Consider the following 19,835-nt stretch of genomic DNA (forward strand, 5'->3'; position numbering starts at 1 on the left):
GAGTGGCTCACCGCATGCAGTTAGAAACCTGCTTTCATACGATAGTCAAATGAGGTAACAAGGCAAGAAATCAAAACCGTGACCGGAAGGTGTGTGTGTGTGTGTGTGCAGGCTCAGACGTGAGGAGTATACACACATTCAAGTTTTTAAAAACACATATTTTTGTTGTGTGCCACTGTGAGATGCTGTCTCCCCCTGAGCGTTATTATTTATTTCATTTTTTTTGTTCCCATTTGAGTTTGCACCACTTCAAACCCACTCGCTGACATCATTCCATGAGCTTTTAGCTTTGAAATGGAAATTAATCACACAGGAGTATTCCCTTAAGGGCCGCCTGTAATACATAAAATGGAGCTTTTGGCACAATGTTTCACCACTGAGATTCAGGGTTGATAAAAAAAAAAAAAATTGTGGCTGCAGAACATGACTTCATGGATTTGTGAGAAGACGCAGCACAGATTGCAGACTTAAAGACCGTGCTGCCGAAGTTTGAAACCAGAAGAAGTTTCAGTCCCCCGGTGTAAGGGCATACAGCACCCTTTTGAGTAGCAGTTCAAGTGTAAAATTTCATTTCATTTTCTAACTATAATTAACGTTCTTGGATATATCATGGGAAATCAGGGTACTTACACCGTCCAGGGTCTCTGCTTATTAGTGCTGCAAACTCAGCACTGCTCAGCACCGTCTGAAAATAAAAGCCTAATAATACAAACCTTTGTTGAAGTGTATACAGTGCATATGTGATTTAGTACTTTAATATATGTAGAATTATTAAATTCTCCATATGAAGGTTGAACTAGTTGCTTAGAAAGACCCAAAGTATAGTATGTGTTAGCTTAGCAAAAGCTAAACAGATGTCTTAGCTTTGCTAAGTTAATCAGTGAGTATAGTCAGAGTATTTACAATGTAGAGTGGCACTTGGTGTGGTCTTCAGCTGCTGTAGCCCCTCTGCTACAAGGTTCAGCATGTTGTGCATTCAGAGATGCTCTTCTTCATACCCTGGTTTTAAAGAGTGGTTTTTTTGAGGTACTTTCAGTACCGATCAGTACATCAGTATCAGCTCAAAGCAGGCTGGTCATTCTCCTTTGACCTCTGGCATCAACACAGCAATGTCACCCAGAGAACTGCTGCTCACTGGATATTTTCTGTTTTCCAGCCCATTCTCTGTAACCTTAGAGATTGTTGTGTTGTGTGGGAAAATCCCAATAAAACAACCTCTGACACCAACCACCATGCCAGGTTAAAAGTCCCCTAAATCACCTTTCTCCTCCATTCTGATATTTCTTTTAAACTTCAGTAGGTCATTATGACCATGTCCACATGCCTGATTTGATATATTTGCATTAACAAGTAGTTAATTGGCTTGTTGAATGGGGAATTTAGGGTTGGGACCACCAGCTTAGCTTAACAGAAAGACAAGAATCACACATATGGTAGTTTACTTCTCCTGAGATAAGCTAGCCAAGTGCAGAATTAATTATTCTCATCTAAGCACAATATAAAATTATTCCTTCCAAAAATACCCCATAAAACAGTACGGCAAAAACAAAATCATACTTATTATAGTTATTATATGCTTGGTTCCCTAGCCAGATGTTGAGAGGAAGCGTGGAATTAAACATGTCTTTTGATTTACTGTAAAATCTGTTTCAACACCTGTGCACTTCTACCACCTACCAGTTGACCTTTACCTTGACAAACACAAATAATTCTCACCATGCTTGTCACTAAGCAACAGTATCGGTACAGCAGCCCTGATTTCCATCCGAAATTACTTCTCCAGCCTCTCTGGGAAATGTTCACGCGTTCAAAGAGAAAACAGGCAGACATATTCTCTCCAGTCTTTTCAGATACCAGTTAGGGTACATGGCTTGGGTTGTTTCAACTCTACTAGATATGCCGACGTCAGAAATCTTAGTTACAACTTTAAAACTGAACCATCTGGTCTTGTGTGGGCGTGTCCTTTAGTGTTATGCACATTGTATGTGGATGGGGAAAGCTACATTGACAGAGAAGGGATGAAATGCAACAAATACACAAGGGTGGACTCAAACTCGCACAATCAACCAGCTGAGCTATCGGGGTGCCCTTAAACCAGTACATTGGTAGGGGATCCTTGGTATTCTGTAGGTTGCGTGGTGGTGGATCAGGTTTCTTCCAGCTTCTGGGGACTTTGGAGACCTTTTGGAGTCCTTGAGCCATTCCTGAACTCATAGTAGCTTCTTCTTGGGGGAGACCTTTCCCATCAATTGCGGGTATATTCTTAAAAAGTAACCTAATTTGTATCAAGGTTCTCAGATTTTGGTTAAATGAATTTTCAAACATCCATATGTACATTTTCAAGTGTGCACATCAATGTATTCCCAAATCTTGCTCTGCACATAAGAATATCCAGTCTCACAGCTGTGCAGAGTAGAAATAACAGTCCTTTGCCAACATTATCTGACAGTTTGAAAAGTGGAGCACTCCTACCGCTTACTGATGCAACAGCGCTGCACATGCATGCCAGCACAAATCGTATGCACATTGGATGATCTGTCATTGTATAAAATATTACATTTCAGATCAGCTCTGATCTACAGTAATTCAAATCAACCTTTCAGATGTAGTGTTTCAGGCTAATATGTGATGTTTACTCATATTTGAGATGAATAATGATGCAATATTTTGCCTCCCAGCCACCGTGGCGTGTGCTTTCGCTTCTGCTGTAGTTTTCCATCACATAGGCCACAGATCCTTGCCCTTGTTTTCAGGTGAACCCGATTTACCGAAGTGTACCTGAGTTAGAAAACAGTTTGTGGTTTTTGTGGGGGTTTTATTTTTACTCCAAACAGTTTACATTGAAACTGATGTCAGGTCTTTGGTAGATTTAAGTCACAAAACACCAAGATGTTTTTTTGACCCCGAGATATGTGCCAGGGACCTGGCAGATGTATGTGTGGGTGTGTTCACACTTCACGGTTCCTGTTTTCCAGGAACTCACTTAGACCTCCACTTAAGACTTTCAGTAACAAGTATGATGGGTATGAGTGTTTTTTGTAAACAAAGATGAATTTTTTTCCTTTGCCAACACCTTAAGTGTTTCAATCTGTGTCGAGTTACACATGGGTGCCGCCTCTTTAAAAGCCCATCAGCATGGATCTATATCTCAGCCTTGTGATCCCCTGTCATATCTGCCCGACTGGCCTCTCAATGGAGAACGATGAGCTCACAGGCACTGTGAGAAAACCCTAAAAGAATTACCTTATATACTCACATAACCTTTACCCCAGGAGCTAACCTTTCTGCTATATTTGCTGGAGACCAGCTTAAAAAGTAAAACTTCATTATTAGGTTTTATGAAGCTGCTATAAGTCCACGTAGCTGCAAAATGATTACCTCTAATAGTTCTTCTCTGTGCATGGTCAATAAAAGAAGTTTCACTGCAGAGTGATAATTTCTATGTGGGACACCAATTATTAGCAGCACTTTGTAAAGCTAATGTAAGATATTGCCATGGCAGCAGTGGGTGTATTATAGTTATTCTTTATCCTCCCAGCACTTCCCAGTCTGCTTTGTTTGGCTTGTTCATTGATCAACAAGAATTAGATGAGTTTTCATATTCAAATACCCTGCAGCAGGCAGCAGACAAATGCTCAAGTGGCACTCACACCTTTTTGTGCTATTAGCCCCATGCGTCATTAAACAGGGGCTAGAAATAGCTGTAATTTTGGTAACCTTAAAAAGATTATCTGCTCGTATATCATGCCTGTTTTTTCACAACAGCACAGCAGGACAGATTTTGCTTTTTTAACGAGCATTGTCTTCTTGTTGTTTTTTCGTTTGTAACAGTTGTTCCGAAACAGGCTTTATAAGTAGACATTGATCTTTATTTTCCAACGTTTTGTTTAGTACCTGTTTTATGCTAATTCTGGTTAACTGTGAAATGGACTGACTGGAGGTCAGGTATCCTGCTATGGAAAACACTCATTTTTTATGTTCTCAATCCATTTTAATGGTTTTTATCATCTGTAATCACTTCCATAGATATTACCAGTAGGCATTCTTTTTTCCTACTAGCCCCTGCCATCTCACATCATCATATCATACCTCATGTAGCTGAGGTTGTGCCTTCTTGGAGAACAGAAATAATGGGAAATAATGTCTCTGCTCTGTCTGGTTACAGCTAGGCTTGGTTGTAGATGCACCTGTTCACATGGCTGCTACATAATCTGAGGTCTCCTGAACACGTAATTCTGTTAATATGGATGTTGATGCACGGCCTTGACTACATAAGAAAATGTAGGCACCTAGTGACAATATCTGGGGTGTTACTTAGAACTCACAGGGGCATCTCAGTGGGATAATGACAACTATGGAAATTATTTACCAGGACTGCGCCACTTGTTTGCTTCGCTGACATATCGATACACAGACGTGTGTGTTTTGCTTTTTATCTTCTGTATATAGTGAGATGTGATAAAGGTTAGATGAGATGTAAGAAATAGCTGAACACCAAAAAAATGACAATAAAAACATTGATTTTCTTTATATTTATATTCATTGTGTAAGACAAAGTAATCAGTTATGGGCACAATTAGTGTCACATTCTAGTCACCCTAAAGTGTCACTGCAGTAAAAATTGTTTGGCAAAATGCATTTGCGAACAATAACGTACACATAGCGCAGTGTTTCCCATCCTTTTGGAGCCACGGCACGTTTCACATTAGAAAAAGCCCTGTGTACCAGACATAGCGGAATTTGCCTGACTTGTCCCAAGTATACCTTTTTTTGTCTTTCCTCTGACCACTACTTACGCTGAATACTTTTACTTTTTAAATATTTACCTATTACTATTGCGCGCTGCGTTGTCTCACTCATAGCATGACTATGTAATTTCTTCTTCTGTTTTACTGGCATTTGGCAACCCATTTAATTGGAGCAAGAAGTGGTGCTGCCCTCTAGTGTAAGAGAATGTAATTGTTCTGCTTGTTTCTCACGCCGGTCGCTTAGAGCAGCGGTCCCCAACCCCCGGGCCTCGGACCGGTACCGGTCCGTGAGTCGTTTGGTACCGGGTTGAGGCTCAGGTGTGAAATGTATGGTTTTCAGGGTTTTTATCGGTTTTCAGCGTTATTTTGTTATCGTTTTTATCGTTAACTCGGTTTCCCTGGGTCTTTTCACGTGTGTTATGAATAAGTCTTCTTTTTTCGGTACCGGTACTAGTTTTATTTTGTTGTATTTATCCGCGACACCTTAAAGGCCGGTCCGTGAAAATAATGTCGGGCATAAACCGGTCCATGGTGCAAAAAAGGTTGGGGACCGCTGGCTTAGAGTACCAATCAGGTGAAACTAGATAATCTTCTATGGCACACCTGATCATTTCTCACGGCACACCTATGTGCCGCAACATAGTGGTTGGGAAGCACTGACATAGCGTACATGTAACATATTAACAGCATACCAGTACATGTAACATAGGCATAATGTCGCCATAAATTACTATGCCCGATATATCCAACTTGTAAATGTTCACTGACATTGATTAACAGAACAGACATACACGCACTGCTTTTCAGTTGCTTTTTTATGTCTATCACATTGAAAATATGCTTGATGACTGATGAGCTGTAGAATTTTTTTAATTCAACAGTTCTTAAACTTTAGAATCAATTAAACTTGATATTTTGATATTTCTTCTACCATTTCACTTTCGTTTTATTTCTTCTCCACCAACAAAGTGCCTCATTTATAACCATTTTGATGCATTAACACCAAAGAAATATACCAATAAATAAATAAACTGTTTAGCACTGGTTTACTATTAAAGTGCTGGTGCTCAAAGTGGGAACCTGACTTTAGTGGAATTGGAGAGGAAGGAATTTACCAGTGCCTGGGAGAGGCAGCCTAGCCTTTGTCCACCATGATTATCTGACGGTATTATTATCTCATACTGTGCTCGTACAAACTTTTTGAAATATGAGTTGGTCCTCAAAAAGCTCAAACGCTCTTCACCAACACTGGCACCATGTCCATGGTGGAGGTGGAATTTTTCCACTGACATAGTGCGATAGTGAGATGTTACGAAATGACTCTAGTGATCCGTGGAAGTCTCCTATGAGGCCGTCATGTGAGACTGTTTCTCTTGGTGGCTGATGTTAAACTTTAGGTTATTTTTATTTTTCACCCTTAAATATAGACCCACGCATTAATAGTGTTATTTTCTTTCACTTTCTGAAGCTTTGAATTTTTCTGAGAAAAGCCACATGGTCTGATTTCTAAGCTGAAAAGGGATTTACCTCTTACCGGAGATTATTAAATAGGAGCCAGGCTCTTGTACAGAACAGCGTAGTTGGAAAAAGTGCTTACTTTGTTCAAATTTATGAGAATATACCTCGGCACTTTGAGGGTTTTGGTGTCAACTCTTCCTGTCAGTGCTTCTCATTGAAGCCACTTAGCTACAGTATGACACCATTCTTTCTCCTCTCTTAAACAAGGGAGACAATGATAATGAAGAGAAGGCTGTGAAAATCCATTTTATGCTAATGAACACAATATCCTGCCAAGAGAAAAAGAAAATAAGCTTTCAAGTATCAGAGTGTTTCTCCAGTACACCAACTGTGATCAAATAGTCGAAGCAATGGATTCTACTCTTTGCACACGCTGTTTGTAATGTGGGAGAGTATATAGATTTCTAGAAAAGGGAGTACTTTGTAACAGAAACATCATCTCGCTAAACCTTCTGGCAAAATGTGTGTGATAGGTCGGTGCTGTAGTGCATCGTGACAGTCACACTATTATCCCCATACCAATGTGTCACAAGCAATCAACGTCAAGAGCCTCAGCGAGTCAACAGAGCAGTAATTTTCATGGGGGAAATGTGTCATGACTCATATGGTGTTTGCTTATCGGCAGTCACGGACGGGCAGCTCCTACCTTCATGTAGTTTTGTTCCACTGATGCGCTAAAATGCTACCATCTAAAAAAGTTGCTAGCACATACTTTATGTCAGGAAAAAGTAGAACTTGGAACTGAGCTGAGGTTGTGTCTATTGTAGATGCCTGGTCTTTAGAACTCGGGAAAAATAGTTGCAGATATGCACTGTATAGGTATAAAGTGCATAGTTTATCTCAGACAGTGTCTCAGAATTGCACTCTTCCCAGACAGAAGTAATTCCAAGGTCATGATTTATGGATTTTAAGATGCACGCTGTAGACAGAATTCAGATTTACTTGGGGTGAACCTTTTGGTAAGATATTTTATTAAAGAGTCAATATTCTCTCTTATGACTTTTTGACTTTAATTTTGTTTTGTTTTTTTTTCTGATCTAGCGTTTGTATTTGGAGTCTGTGTTTTCAGAGCTGCAAACACTGGAATAAGAACACGTGTACCCTTTCAGCCCTGCACGTTCTGAGTCAGAATTCTTTCTGTTCCTTTTGTTTCATTGTCTCAAACAAACTTGTTAAAAGCTTTCAGACGCTACTTTTATGTACACCTCAGTAATGAGGCAGCTAGAATCCCTGCTCAAAAGCGTGTTTGAAGTTATGATGTTGCCAAATTTTACCAAACAATCTGTATCCTAGCTTCATTTTACCAACCAAAAGTCCAAAAGCTTTTGACAGCAAAGCATTAGCCAATCTCTCCTGATTAATTGATAGAATCTGTCCACCATCAGACATTTCATGTTCAACACTTGCCTTTGGCTCAAACAGCAAATCAGCCTTTCATCATCACGATGGCACCTCAAAAGTCCAATGCTGTCTTATGTGTTTGGGTCCAAAGCAGAGAGGAGAGACTTTGGAGTGAGTTAGCTCCAAAAGTCTACAATATCTGCCTCGCCGCACCAGGCAAACACTTTCTGTAGCGGTTCCTTAAAATGTAAGAAAAATGAAGGAAGCAGGCAATTATTTATGACACTGCCACTTGGCCAAAGCTGGAGTCTGACTGTACCATCTGCTGCATTAGAATTCAAGCGTTTTTCCAAATTGTAGGCTCAGTTTCCTGTTCTTAGTTGACTGGGAATGAGATGTGGTCTTCTGCTGTTATAGCCCATCTACATGAAAGCACAGAGATGCTCTTCTGCATATATTGGTTGTAATGCGTTGCTATTTGAGTTATTGAGCGTTCCCATTATCTTGAAGCAATCTGGTCTTGTTGAACTTCAACGGGCCGTCTTGACCATACCCACTCGGTTAAATGCACTGAGTTGCTGCCCTGTGATTGGTTGGTTGGTTAGATATTTGCATGAGCGAGCAGTTTTTGTAGATAACAAAGTGGCTTTATCAGCGCACTTTTTTACTGAGGTCTAGTAAAAAAGTTGTTAGTAAGCCTTGAAGTTCTTTATTCTTTTTAGCTTTAGACAGACAAAGTTATCAAAACAGTAATTACACAAGTTAGAAGCTGACTTTTAAGGACACTTGAACATTAGGCAGCTACGCAGTCAAGTGTTTTCCTGCTAATATGTAGGAGTCAAACAAACAATAAAGACAGGACTTAATCATTATTGAACTATGACTCTGAAATCCTTTACCAGACAACAATGGAGAAACATTTTACTACTACAACACATGACCCTCTCCCAGCTTTTTTTTTTTTCAACGTGCTGCTGTCATCCAATTCAAAATGCAATTATATTTAATAAAATCATGAATTATTTTAATTTGAATGAATAGTTCAATTTAAATCTTTTAATGAAGTTGTGCATGTGAACGGGGATTTTGCTGTTGATTATTGCTGCTGTTCTTTGTCTGCTGGATGAAGCATGCTGAGGTTAGGTCTCTTAACAGCTAATCTTACTCCTTATACAAAGAACCACCATGAACCATCCAACTACACAGCTGAGGTTACAGCAACAAATTAATAAAATTGATGAAAACAAACCTCGAAGCCATACTTCATCCGCACGTCTCTTCGCCAACATTTTCCCAGCGCATTTTCAACTTGTTATATTGTCTCCAAGAGACCAAGTAATTAAACAGTCCACATTTAAAGCTTCAATAACTGATGTTTTTGATTAGCTTGGGTCAGTGCAACATCTTATAACCCCATTGCAATACCAGTTTATGCATCTAGCATAGAGCAATGCTGCTAGTTGGGTTATAGGACACTGCATTGCTTCTGTTTTGGTCTGTACCGCATCCTGCAGCGAAATACTCCAATAACACACTATTTTATGCCATTTTATTGCAGGCCAGAAAGAGCATAGCGGGTTTATTATTGCTTTTTTTAATGTGAACAGAAGTAATGACTAAAGTAGAGTTGATAAGAGTGTTGAGAGTGAACCGAAATATTAAAGATATGGCCAATAAAAGCCAAAACAGGGAGTTATCTACATTTACTCAATAAAGCACCTAAATAAACTAACCAATTACTTTGACTGCTTTATAATCAAACCCTGCTTTTAGATGTTTTTTGTGGGAATAATTCAAGAACATTAAACAAATAGCGTCCTGCTCAGGTAATAAAGTGTCTGGTCTTCAGCAGAAGTCCCCATTAGCTAGCTTTTTGGGTCATTAAACTAATGACTATATTAACATTTGTTTACCCGGCCCCCGTCCTGCTCTGTTACTCACTGCGAAGCACGCTACCAGCCTAAGGAGATTCATTTTCACCAACTTGCACACGCTTATTGTTCATTTGCTCTTTGCTCCCCCCTGTAGGACAATCCGGGAGCACCTGGGAGAGCAGGAGGTTTCGATCTCTCTGACCATCGAGTCTCTGGAGGAGGCCGACCTGGGCAACTACTCCTGCTACGTGGAGAATGGCAACGGGCGGCGACAGGCCAACGTCCAACTCGTCAAGAAAGGTGAGCCAAGCTCACAGATTCACGTGCAAGCTGGAAAAAGAAAAATCGGTATTTAAATCAGGAAGTGCATTTCAACATAAATCTAGCAGATGAATAGAGTAGCCTTTATATTTAACAGAGGTGGGACCAAGTCATTGTTTTGCAAGTCTCAAGTAAGTCTCAAGTCTTTATCCTCAAGTCTCAAGTCAAGTCTCAAGTAATGTCAGGCAAGTCAGAGTCGAGTCTCAAGTCACTGGTGTAAAAGTCCGAGTAAAGTCACAAGTCTGAAACTTTGAATTTCAAGTCCTTTCGAGTCTTTAAAAAAAAAAAAACGAAAAAAAGCATGTTGCAGTTATGCTAAATGTAAATATTAGACCATGTAATTTTTAAATCTGTGTTTTTCTCAACACATGACAAAATAGTGAACTTAGAAAATACACACAAATTGTGAAATTGCACCTCTTTAAAATGCAGCTCAATTAAACCTAGCTCCAAGAATAATTTTCACCGACAGTTCTGAGATAAGCTGCATGTTATTCTTGGATGCGGTTGTAGGACCAGCTTTAAAATCGCATGACAAAAATATCATACACATTAAAAAAACTGCATCACCAACGTAGCCTGGACAACATTTGCTAGTTAGATGAAGTCAGCTATCTCATCGTAGCATATTTATATGCATATTTATAATTATACGGTTCTTGGAGTGAGTGCACACACTCATGAAGTTTAGTAACTTCAGGTCACTGCAACAAGCCCAGGTACAGTTTACCGACGGATGGGTGCAGGACCTTGAAATGCACCGTGTAGAAAGTAAAGACCATCGTACGTATCATAAGTTTACCAGTCTCACAAATCGTCGTCATAAACACACATTCGTTAACCGTTTATTAATAGGACCTTTGAGCTCAACGGTAATTAATTAGTAGTGGAAATAATTTCTGGTACCCATCACAGAAATGTAGCAGTGACAATAATATTGGATGCTGTAATCGTACTGGGCAATTAGTGATACAAAACAACTGTTTTATCCTGTGAATAAAAGTATATGTTTTTGTCAGTGTACCATAATAACAGAAGCGAAACACAATATTGTGTCAGGACAATTCACTGTTTATGCACAATAAACAAAGGAGCAACAATTTCTGTTCAGCGCCAGACTTGCTTGTAACCTATATCACCAATTATGTTAAGAAAAATGACGCATTAACTACTAAAAAACTCTGACCTTTGTGGAAATGCTTGGAGCAGACTAACCTGTGAGCTGGAGTGTTCTGGGACGTTATATTTGATCTTTGAATGGCTGCAATCCAGGCGCCTCTTTGTTACTTCGGAAACATGGCTGAACAATTTCTCTTCAACGACGTAATCCGATAACAACCGATCTCTTTACCCGTCGGCTTCCCGTGGCTGTCATGTGACCGGCTATTGCAGTTAATAATACAACAGCTTCTTGACATTTTTTGGGTTTCTTTTTATCGCCGTGTGACTGATTTCAATTGAAAGCCTGCGTGCGCTAGTACCTCTTGCCACGAGTTCCCAGAATCCTTTGCGGTTTACCCCTGAATGACGTCACATTTTCAATCTCTATATAATATGCATGTTAAATTTTATATTTGGGGTGAAATATCAAGTCTTTTCAAGTAAACCGGTTCAAGTCCAATTCAAGTCCCAGGTCATTGGTGTAAAAGTCCAAGTCAAGTCACAAGTCTTAGAACATTTTTTCAAGTCAAGTCTAAAGTCATAAAATTAATGACTCGAGTCTGACTCGAGTCCAAGTCATGTGACTCGAGTCCACACCTCTGATATTTAATAATAGGATGTTACAGCTTTCCAGGACAAGAGCACCATTTAATACCACAGGCCTCCACTCTGACAGTGGAGAGAATCTCCTGCAGCAGTTCACCAAGTAATAAGAAGAACTACTGGCGGGATCCTGGGAGTTGACCAGTTGTTTCCTGCCTCGGGCAGGGAAAGAAAATAGGACAGTTTGGTGGATAGTGCATAAAGTCTATTCATCCACCTCAGCCTGAGGAAGCATTAGTTTGCGTGGGGGAGAGAGAGAAAGAGAAATTACTTACTGAGAGAGGCAGCCTTCGGTGTTGTGATGCCAGACAAGCTGTTTGAGTGTCTGGCAGTGACCTCTCCCAACACACAAATCCTCCTTTGATCGCTGAACTCTCACTCATTTTCTCATCTTTCGTCACTGGCGACTGTCTCCTCCGCCCCTTCCCCGCTTCCAGGGTTTTTATCCAAGCGAACTTTTTTTTAAATTTCCCTATGATTTCGCCTCACTGAGGATCGACTGTTTGAAAGTTGATTCCATGATGATTTTTTTAGAGAGATGCACATCTTCAGTGTGGTTATGTAAGTCTTTTTTTTTTTCATATTTTTTTATTAGGCAAGGCCAGAGGAAGCGAGGGGGGGAGGTGTCTTTGCATCCTTAAAGTTGTCAGCATTGAATACATTAACATAGTAAGATATTTCTCTTCTCTTTTAAGCCTACTGCTTTGGATCCAGCTTTGATGCCAGCCCAGTTCCCCTCCATTTGCTATGTTAAAGGGGCTTATGCTGCAAAGTCGAATCTCAGAATAAACAGGGGAAGATTAGCCCTGTCCTCTCGCAGGATAGCGAGACCACGTGAAATTGACTCAATTCAGTGTTGTTTGGGGTTTTGTGCTGCATCCGTAGAGCGCAGGTTCCATGCAGGACTAGTTAGTGTTAACACTGCTTTTCTAAAATGCATCTCCTCACTTGTGTCGTGGAGCTGGAAACAGCACTCGGAATGACTTTACTCTTTCCCCTCGTTGTAGATAATCATGGCGCATCAGTCAGAATATGCATAGCATGAAGTCTTAGCATCCTTATTTCCACTTCTTCTTCTTGCTATCGAGAAGTTGGAATTCTCCCAGCATTAACAACACCAGCAGCACTGACAGTAAATTGCTCCCAGCACTGGAAGTTCAGCGTAGATTCTCCATTTGTGAACGCGAAGAGCAGCAGGTTCAGGTTTCCAAATTTTATTTTACTACTGAATGAGTGCTTCGCCTTTTCATCATCCCTCTTTTCATCCACATCCCTAGACGATGAGAGATGCAGAAATGGGGGCAAAAGAACGAGATGATGAATTGCCCGATGCCATGTGGCTCCATCAAATCCAGCCTTCTAGTCGTCAGGAGCTAATTTGTCTTAATCTGTCCCTCTGCAGCGCTGCTACAATATGGATGCCAGGCAGAGAAGAATTGGCCTCCTCTGCTGTAATCTCTGCTGCTTGAGAAGCAGCTGGCTCGTTATTCTGTCCAGATATCTGAGCGGAGAAGCGGTGAGCGCTACGGCAGGACGGCAGAGTGAGAGGGTGGCGGGGGAAAGGACGGTAAAGAAGAAGCGAGGGATCCGGGTTCTCGTGGTGCTTGTTAGCTGCGGCACCTCTCTCAGAGAAAACTAAGTCGGGATGATACTTGGTAGCCAAAGTGACAGAAACTGAGGCAAAGCGAGAAAGTCTGAGGCTCAGTGGGGTAAAGCTGTGTTTATGCTTCCCTGCATTTGTTTTGAGTATTTTTTTGCGTTCGCGCATATGTTCGTCCGTGAGTTTGGCTGAAGGTCGACGCGGGACAGGCGTGATGAAGCGGCACGCGCCGTGCTCGTTAGCTCTCCAGAACATCATCCTTCATCACGCGAGCTGTCAGCCTGATGGCCGCTGCAGTGGGACGGGCATCGCGCAGTCCAGCGGGGTTAAACGTGCGTCCGTGATGGATGGTGATGCACACGAGGCCTCTCTGTCCATGTTTATGTGTATGCGCAGCTTTGCAGTCTGTCCAGGTTTTTTACTGTTGTCCATTAGTCAGCCAATGAAGGATGACCACCCAGATTTTGTGAGGCGTAGCCAAAAAGAAAACTGCAAAAGATGGACAGAAAACACTGTAACAAAGAAAAAGCCTTGAAAATGAGACAAGAGCACGAAAAGACAAAGCAAACGACCTGAATTTCAAGGCAACTTACTAGACCGTGCAGCCTAATGGTTGAGTCCATTGTCCAGTAGTGTGACATATCACCTGCAATTCGCCCGAGGCAAACTCTGACTGAATAATGTCATTGTATGGACCTTTTTTAAGATACCATGAGTAGATAAACACTCTGTGCAATAGTTTTAAGGCTCATTTATTTACCCCCAAGGAGCCAGACTTCAGCAGTAGTTCTCCAGGCTTTCAGAAGCTCTTTCATTGTTTTTCTTTGAACATTAGCTGCTTTTTTCTTTGTAGTGCAGTCCTTGTACCTGAACATTTTTAGTTAGCTGAGCCACTTAGCACTGACATATAAATCATTCAAGCGCAAGTCAAGGGATGAGCCGTGTTGTCTACACATGACAGACAATTTGCAAAGATCCAATTTTAAATAGTGTTTTTGATTTGTACTGGCATAAAATTGCATTTTTGCACCAACAGAGTGATTCCGAAAGAGTTATTTGTAGAAAACGTGCCATATCTCAACACGATGTGCAGTGTGTCCTTAAAAAGTTTGAGGAAATTTGACAAGTAGAGGATAAAAGTGGCAGGCCTTAAAAACTACCTACAGCAAATACACAATGTCTGAGTCAAGTCAGGTTCTTAAGAAACAGGACAAAAAATCCAGTAAAGACCTGACACAGGACATGAGAGATGCATCTGACCCTTTAGTTGAGCCAAGTTTGCTGAAGCCTCAAAAATGGAAGTGTGGCTGTGAAGAAGGCATTTTTATGGAATGGAAACAGTGAAAAAAGACTGAGTTATGCCATATTGCACAAGAACTGGACTGAAACAAGTGGAAACAAGTCTGATGAAGTGATGAAATGAAAAGTCTATGAGGAGGTACAACAGCAAGTGTCCATAGTCACCTGTGAAACACAGTGGAGGCTATGTCATGGTTTGAGGAGCACTTTAAACAGTGGTGTTGGAGATTCTATAAAAACTGATGGAGTTCTGCACTCAGAAAAGTACCGTCTGATTTTGGTTCACCATGAAATACCATCTGGAAATCATCCGATTGGTAACATCTTCATTTTTCAGCATGACCATAATACCAATTATGGATTGGCCTCCCCAGAGCTCGAACCTCAACATTACTGAAGCAGTGTGGGATCATCTTGTCAGAGAACAGAAGAAAAGGCAGCCAACATCCAAAGAAGAGCCCTGAATGTCCTTTAACAAGCCTGGGGAACTATTCCTGAAGATTAACTAAAGAAATGACGAGAAAGCTGCCTATGAATGTTCAGGCTGTGATCAAGAATAAACGGGGTCATACCAAATATTCACTTTCAAGCTTGTTAGAATTGTATAAAAAGTGTTTTTGCCTGCGTTTCCATGCATGTTCGTTCACATTACAGTAAATCACTGCACATATTTCTCATTTTCTTGGCAAAATATGAAGAAATGAGGGGTGACTCAAGACTTTTGCACATCACTGTAAAACTGAATTATCACCAGTGAAGTTCCTAGAATTTAGCGTCCGCTGATCCTTCATGTTTTCATGAGATAATGGCGGGCTGCAGTGATGACAGATGGCAGGAAGCGCAGGCTGCTTCGATCTGTTTGTGTACCGGGCAGTTCAGCTAACAGCCAGGAGCTTCACCTCTCAGCAGCCGCTCTCATGTAACTGATCTTCATAAGCGCGGTGCTCAGATCTGTCACATGCTATTGTTGCACTAGTTGCCTCAGTGTGAGTTTTCTTTTTTTTATTATTGTTATCCAGTCAAGCCAGGAGGCGTTTAATGACAGGTATAGAACTGGCTGTACTTTCATTCCGCTTTGAGTTATGTGTCATCTGGATCCGGTCCAGCCACAATAAGCGACACGCAAAAGATGGAGAGGAAAAGCGAGAAAAAGTGACACAAACACACGCTGAATGAATGCAGCCACGGGAGACTCATAAAGCCTTTTTTGCAAACAAATGTGGAGGTGCAACAAAGCCATTTCACAACACAGAGTCTTTAATAATAAATAGCTTTTTTTTAACCATCGTGACTGCGTCACGCATTACTTCTTGATTGATTATTTACTGCTGTTCCGTTACTGGATACAAACCTGCTCCAGTGCACCACAGTGTAAAAGAAAAGAAATACAAGGGAATTAGAAAAGCAAAGGACTAAGAATTTGTGATAAAATAAAGGTAGTCTTGCAGAGTCAAATGTCTGCAGTAAAAAATATTTTTTTGTTTTTTTTAAGGGAAACAAAACCTCGAAATGACTATTGTGATTACAAAATCCTCAAATCTTAAAAACCTGTTTAACTTTTTTCTGAAAATTTCAAAAAGCTTGAAATTAGCCACAGATTATAAAAGAAGGAGGATGGTTAATTGATGGTTGGAAACAAGTCGGTCTAAGCAGTCGCTTTCTGGAGAAATAAGGGAAATTGATTGCACCGCTGATCAATTCGCAAAGGAGGGAAGGCATGAAAAATGCTAATGAGAAGCACCCATGTTATCCACATTTACTGGAAATCAGAGAAATTTTTCAGCTTGCAGGGTTTGATTTTTGGCACTTTTTGGAAGACTGGATATCCTGCTTGTTTTTTCCTCTCACTCCTCTCTGTTTTTTACCCCCCATCCCCTACTCCACCCTATGTTTTGGCTTACTAGCGGAGCTGATGTACACTGTGGAGCTTGCCGGAGGTCTGGGTGCCATCCTGATGCTGCTCATCTGCCTCGTGACGCTGTACAAGTGCTACCGGATCGAGCTCATGCTCTTCTACAGGAACCACTTCGGCAGCGAGGATATAGATGGAGGTAAGATGTTGTTATTCATTTTAATAATATTTGGCGACAAGTCCTTTCCCTCAGTGTGAATCAAATCTCCAGACCTGAACCGATATCACCTAAGAAAACACCGGAGCCATTTTTCATATCTTAAAGCTGCACGTGGCACGGTTTTATGTAAATGTATGCATCTTTTCTAAGTATAAATAACACAGAGAGGAGCAAACGATAGTTTCTCATTCACAAATCTTTTCAATCCATATGCAGTAGACTGTCCCCGAAACAGCATCACCATCCTTGATGTGGCTCCTTTTCTTGTCGTCTTTGTTAACAAAAAAAAAAAGGTTCACGCTGAGAATGCTGTTTCCTTATATAACAAAGCACAACCTCTGGGTAACGGAGACTGGATTGTTCAAACAGTTTTCACTGGTTGCGTTTCAGAGCCTCCAACAGGCAAAGCTGCACAGTTTAGCTTTAAGGGGACAGTGCGGCCTTGATCACTTAAGCGCTGTGAGCGCGGCGGCAGCAGCTGCTGCTGATGTACTTTCTATTTTAGGGGACATTTAGTCACTGTGTGTATTTTTTTCCCATTATTATTCTGTTGCAGATGGGGTAACTAACACCCACTCACCCAGTAATGCGAATGCTTGTAGTTCACATATGCTGCTTTCACCATGTTACCCAACGTGTCACTGTCACTTTATTCAGAGCTGCTTATCTTGTAAACTTTTTTTTGGTTATACTGAAGCAGCTGCTGTTTTGTGGGATTATACGGCATCGATCTATTCACAGTTCTCAACGGCTCACAAGAGTAAAATATAGAACAATAACCACTTTGTCACGAGGAATAAACAGCAGTCGATTGCACTGAATTTTTTCACCAATCACAAGTAGTTGCTGCTCAACCTCTGGGCGCCCACTTTCAACATTTAAACATTAAATGTAGACATTTTTGTGTTTCATAAAGCATATTAGCTCAGGTTGAACTTTTCATTTCATGACACTCCAGATGTTTTCAGTTGGTGAAAAGTCTGGACTGCAGACAGCCCATTTAAATCGTTGGAGTCTACTCTTATGCCATCACTGACGCTGGCTTTCAAACTGAGCGTCGATGGTTCCTCTCTTCTTTAGTCTGAAAGATGTGGTGTCCATGTTTATCACAAAGACCTTCAAATTAGGAATCGTCTGATCAAAGAACAGTTTTCCACTTTGCCTCATTCCATTTTGAACAAGCTTCAGCTAAGAGAATATGCTGTTATTTCTGGATTATGCTCATATGGGATTCCTGAGTCAATGCAGTGATTTCCACGACAGAATGATGTGCTTTCATTGTAGTGCAGACCAACGGCTCGAAGATCACTGGCGTCCAAAACAGATTTTTAGCCTTGTCTCTTGCACACAAAGATTTTTCCAGATTCTCTGAATTATTTGATTACATTATGATCTGTAGATGATGAGATATTCAAAGTCTTTGCATTGGGTTTTGTAAATGTCAGAAAAGGCAATGGAGTAAGGAACCTGACAAACTGACAACATCTAAGGAAAGCACACAGATAAATATATACAGAGATGTCACAATCATACAATAATGAAACTGAAAGAACAAAGTCAGAAAGTAAAAACCACAGCAAGCCAAACAAAGAAAATAAATACATGTCAAAATAAAGCAGCAAGAGGCCAGTTCTAGATCAGAAAATGAAGTCAATGAAAAGTGCAATTCCTTATGCGGCCACTTGAGGCCGCCTCTAAAATTAGTCAGTCCTCACAGACGCCCATGTTAAAATGCTCAACAAAGAAACTGTTTTGGTTCTATAGCAATTAAGAAGTTAAGTAGCTTTTCTTTCCAAGCTCCTTAGAATACCATGACCCTGATGACTGAGAACTTACACGCTTATAGCAAATTAATACATTTTTTAACAGCTAACTATAAGCTAGCTATAAAAGGGCTAAATGTTCACTGAACCAACCTTTGTGAACTATGTTAAGCCTCAAAGTTGAGCTTTACTAGGAGGGTGGTCACACCTAATTTAAGTCAATGAATTAAACCTCTCATACATCTTTATGACCTTTCTCCCTTTTGGAGCATGTTAAACTCAGTTAAGTGCCAAACAGTAGCTTACTAACCTAGCATTAGCATTAGCCAATGACATCCCGGCTAGCTCCAGAAATCCAATTCAATTCAACTATATTAATATTGAAGTGTCAAATCATAACAACAGTTATCTCAAGGTGCTTTATATTGTAAGGTAAAGACCCAACATGGGGGTGAACAAAATGCTAAAATCCAAATTTGAAAACCAGTGGAGAAAGTCATGGTGGCTGTATCTATTTAAAAGCTAGGTTTTGTTTTCCTGACATTCACAAAGGGATGACATGGAAGCCACAGGCAGAAGGTTAGAGTACAATAGAAACCCAGAGAAACTACAAAGATCACAACAGCCTCTCTAACTGCAGCCGCAGTAGCTTCAGTCACAATAGAGAAGTCCATTACAGAAAAGGCAGACATACCTTTTGATTTCCTGGTGACAACAGTCTTATTTAACCGTCTAAAAGTTTATCAGACACACAGCAGCTTAAACGCAACAGGATTTTGCAGCCTGATTCTCACAACAGCAGCAATTTGTTCTTTCAGTAGATGACCGAGTGGGAAAAATAAACTTAGGCCACGTTTATTTTTTAATGCAATGCATTTTAGTCAGTTAGCCTTTCAGCCCAAGTGCAAATTGTTGCCGCAGTTTGATGATATTAGCACAACATGCATTTTTTTAATTTCTAAGGCAATAGAGTCTTGTGATTTCTGATGTCCATTTCTATTCCTCATGAATGCAAACCACATGTGAGAAAGCGTGTGAGCTAAAGGGTAATATATTCAGCCGCACATTCGCCATAAAGCGAATCAAAACACATCGCCCGCGTGCCAGACAAAAACATAAACTCTGAGGCCCCATTACCAATAGTACACAGGGAAAAAAACAGGAAAAAAATCAGGCCTGGTAGATGAGTCTTGGCTTGAGAATGCATCAAACTGAGACAAGGAGCAAGTTTTAATTTGATTCCCCTGTAATGAGTCTCTGAAGTACCAGCCCTGCAATGAATTCAGGGAGAATGAGATTACTTCAGAGAGGCTGAGGGACTGCACGCGGTGGAAACAGAGTCAGCAAGAGACAGAGTTATGTGCGGTAAAGGTAAAAAAAGGAGGGATTCTGTAGCCCGCTGCTCTCCTCGTACCCTCCCGGCTCTGCTTAACTGTGATGGTTGCTACATCAGACGTTTCAATGAAAGCCATTACCTCTGGCTATGTCAGGCTTCCGGCCCTGGATCTTTGCCGTAATGGATGGCCCAGAGGCGT

At 40.8% G+C, this 19,835-nt stretch overlaps 1 protein-coding gene across 2 annotated transcripts in view; it reads left to right on the forward strand.

Moving 5' to 3' along the window:
• LOC120737552 (interleukin-1 receptor accessory protein-like 1-B) overlaps positions 1-19,835 on the forward strand; it is a 324,999-nt gene that overhangs the window by 288,942 nt on the left and 16,222 nt on the right. For both annotated transcript variants that reach the window (XM_040038339.1, XM_040038340.1), the window contains exons 8-9: positions 9,636-9,781; positions 16,370-16,516. In XM_040038339.1, coding sequence (XP_039894273.1) covers positions 9,636-9,781; positions 16,370-16,516 — 293 coding nt within the window. The remainder of the gene's footprint in view (positions 1-9,635; positions 9,782-16,369; positions 16,517-19,835) is intronic.

The sequence above is a fragment of the Simochromis diagramma genome, unplaced genomic scaffold (genome assembly GCF_900408965.1).
Source record: "Simochromis diagramma unplaced genomic scaffold, fSimDia1.1 OVJJ01000413.1, whole genome shotgun sequence".
Classification (NCBI taxonomy): domain Eukaryota; kingdom Metazoa; phylum Chordata; class Actinopteri; order Cichliformes; family Cichlidae; genus Simochromis; species Simochromis diagramma.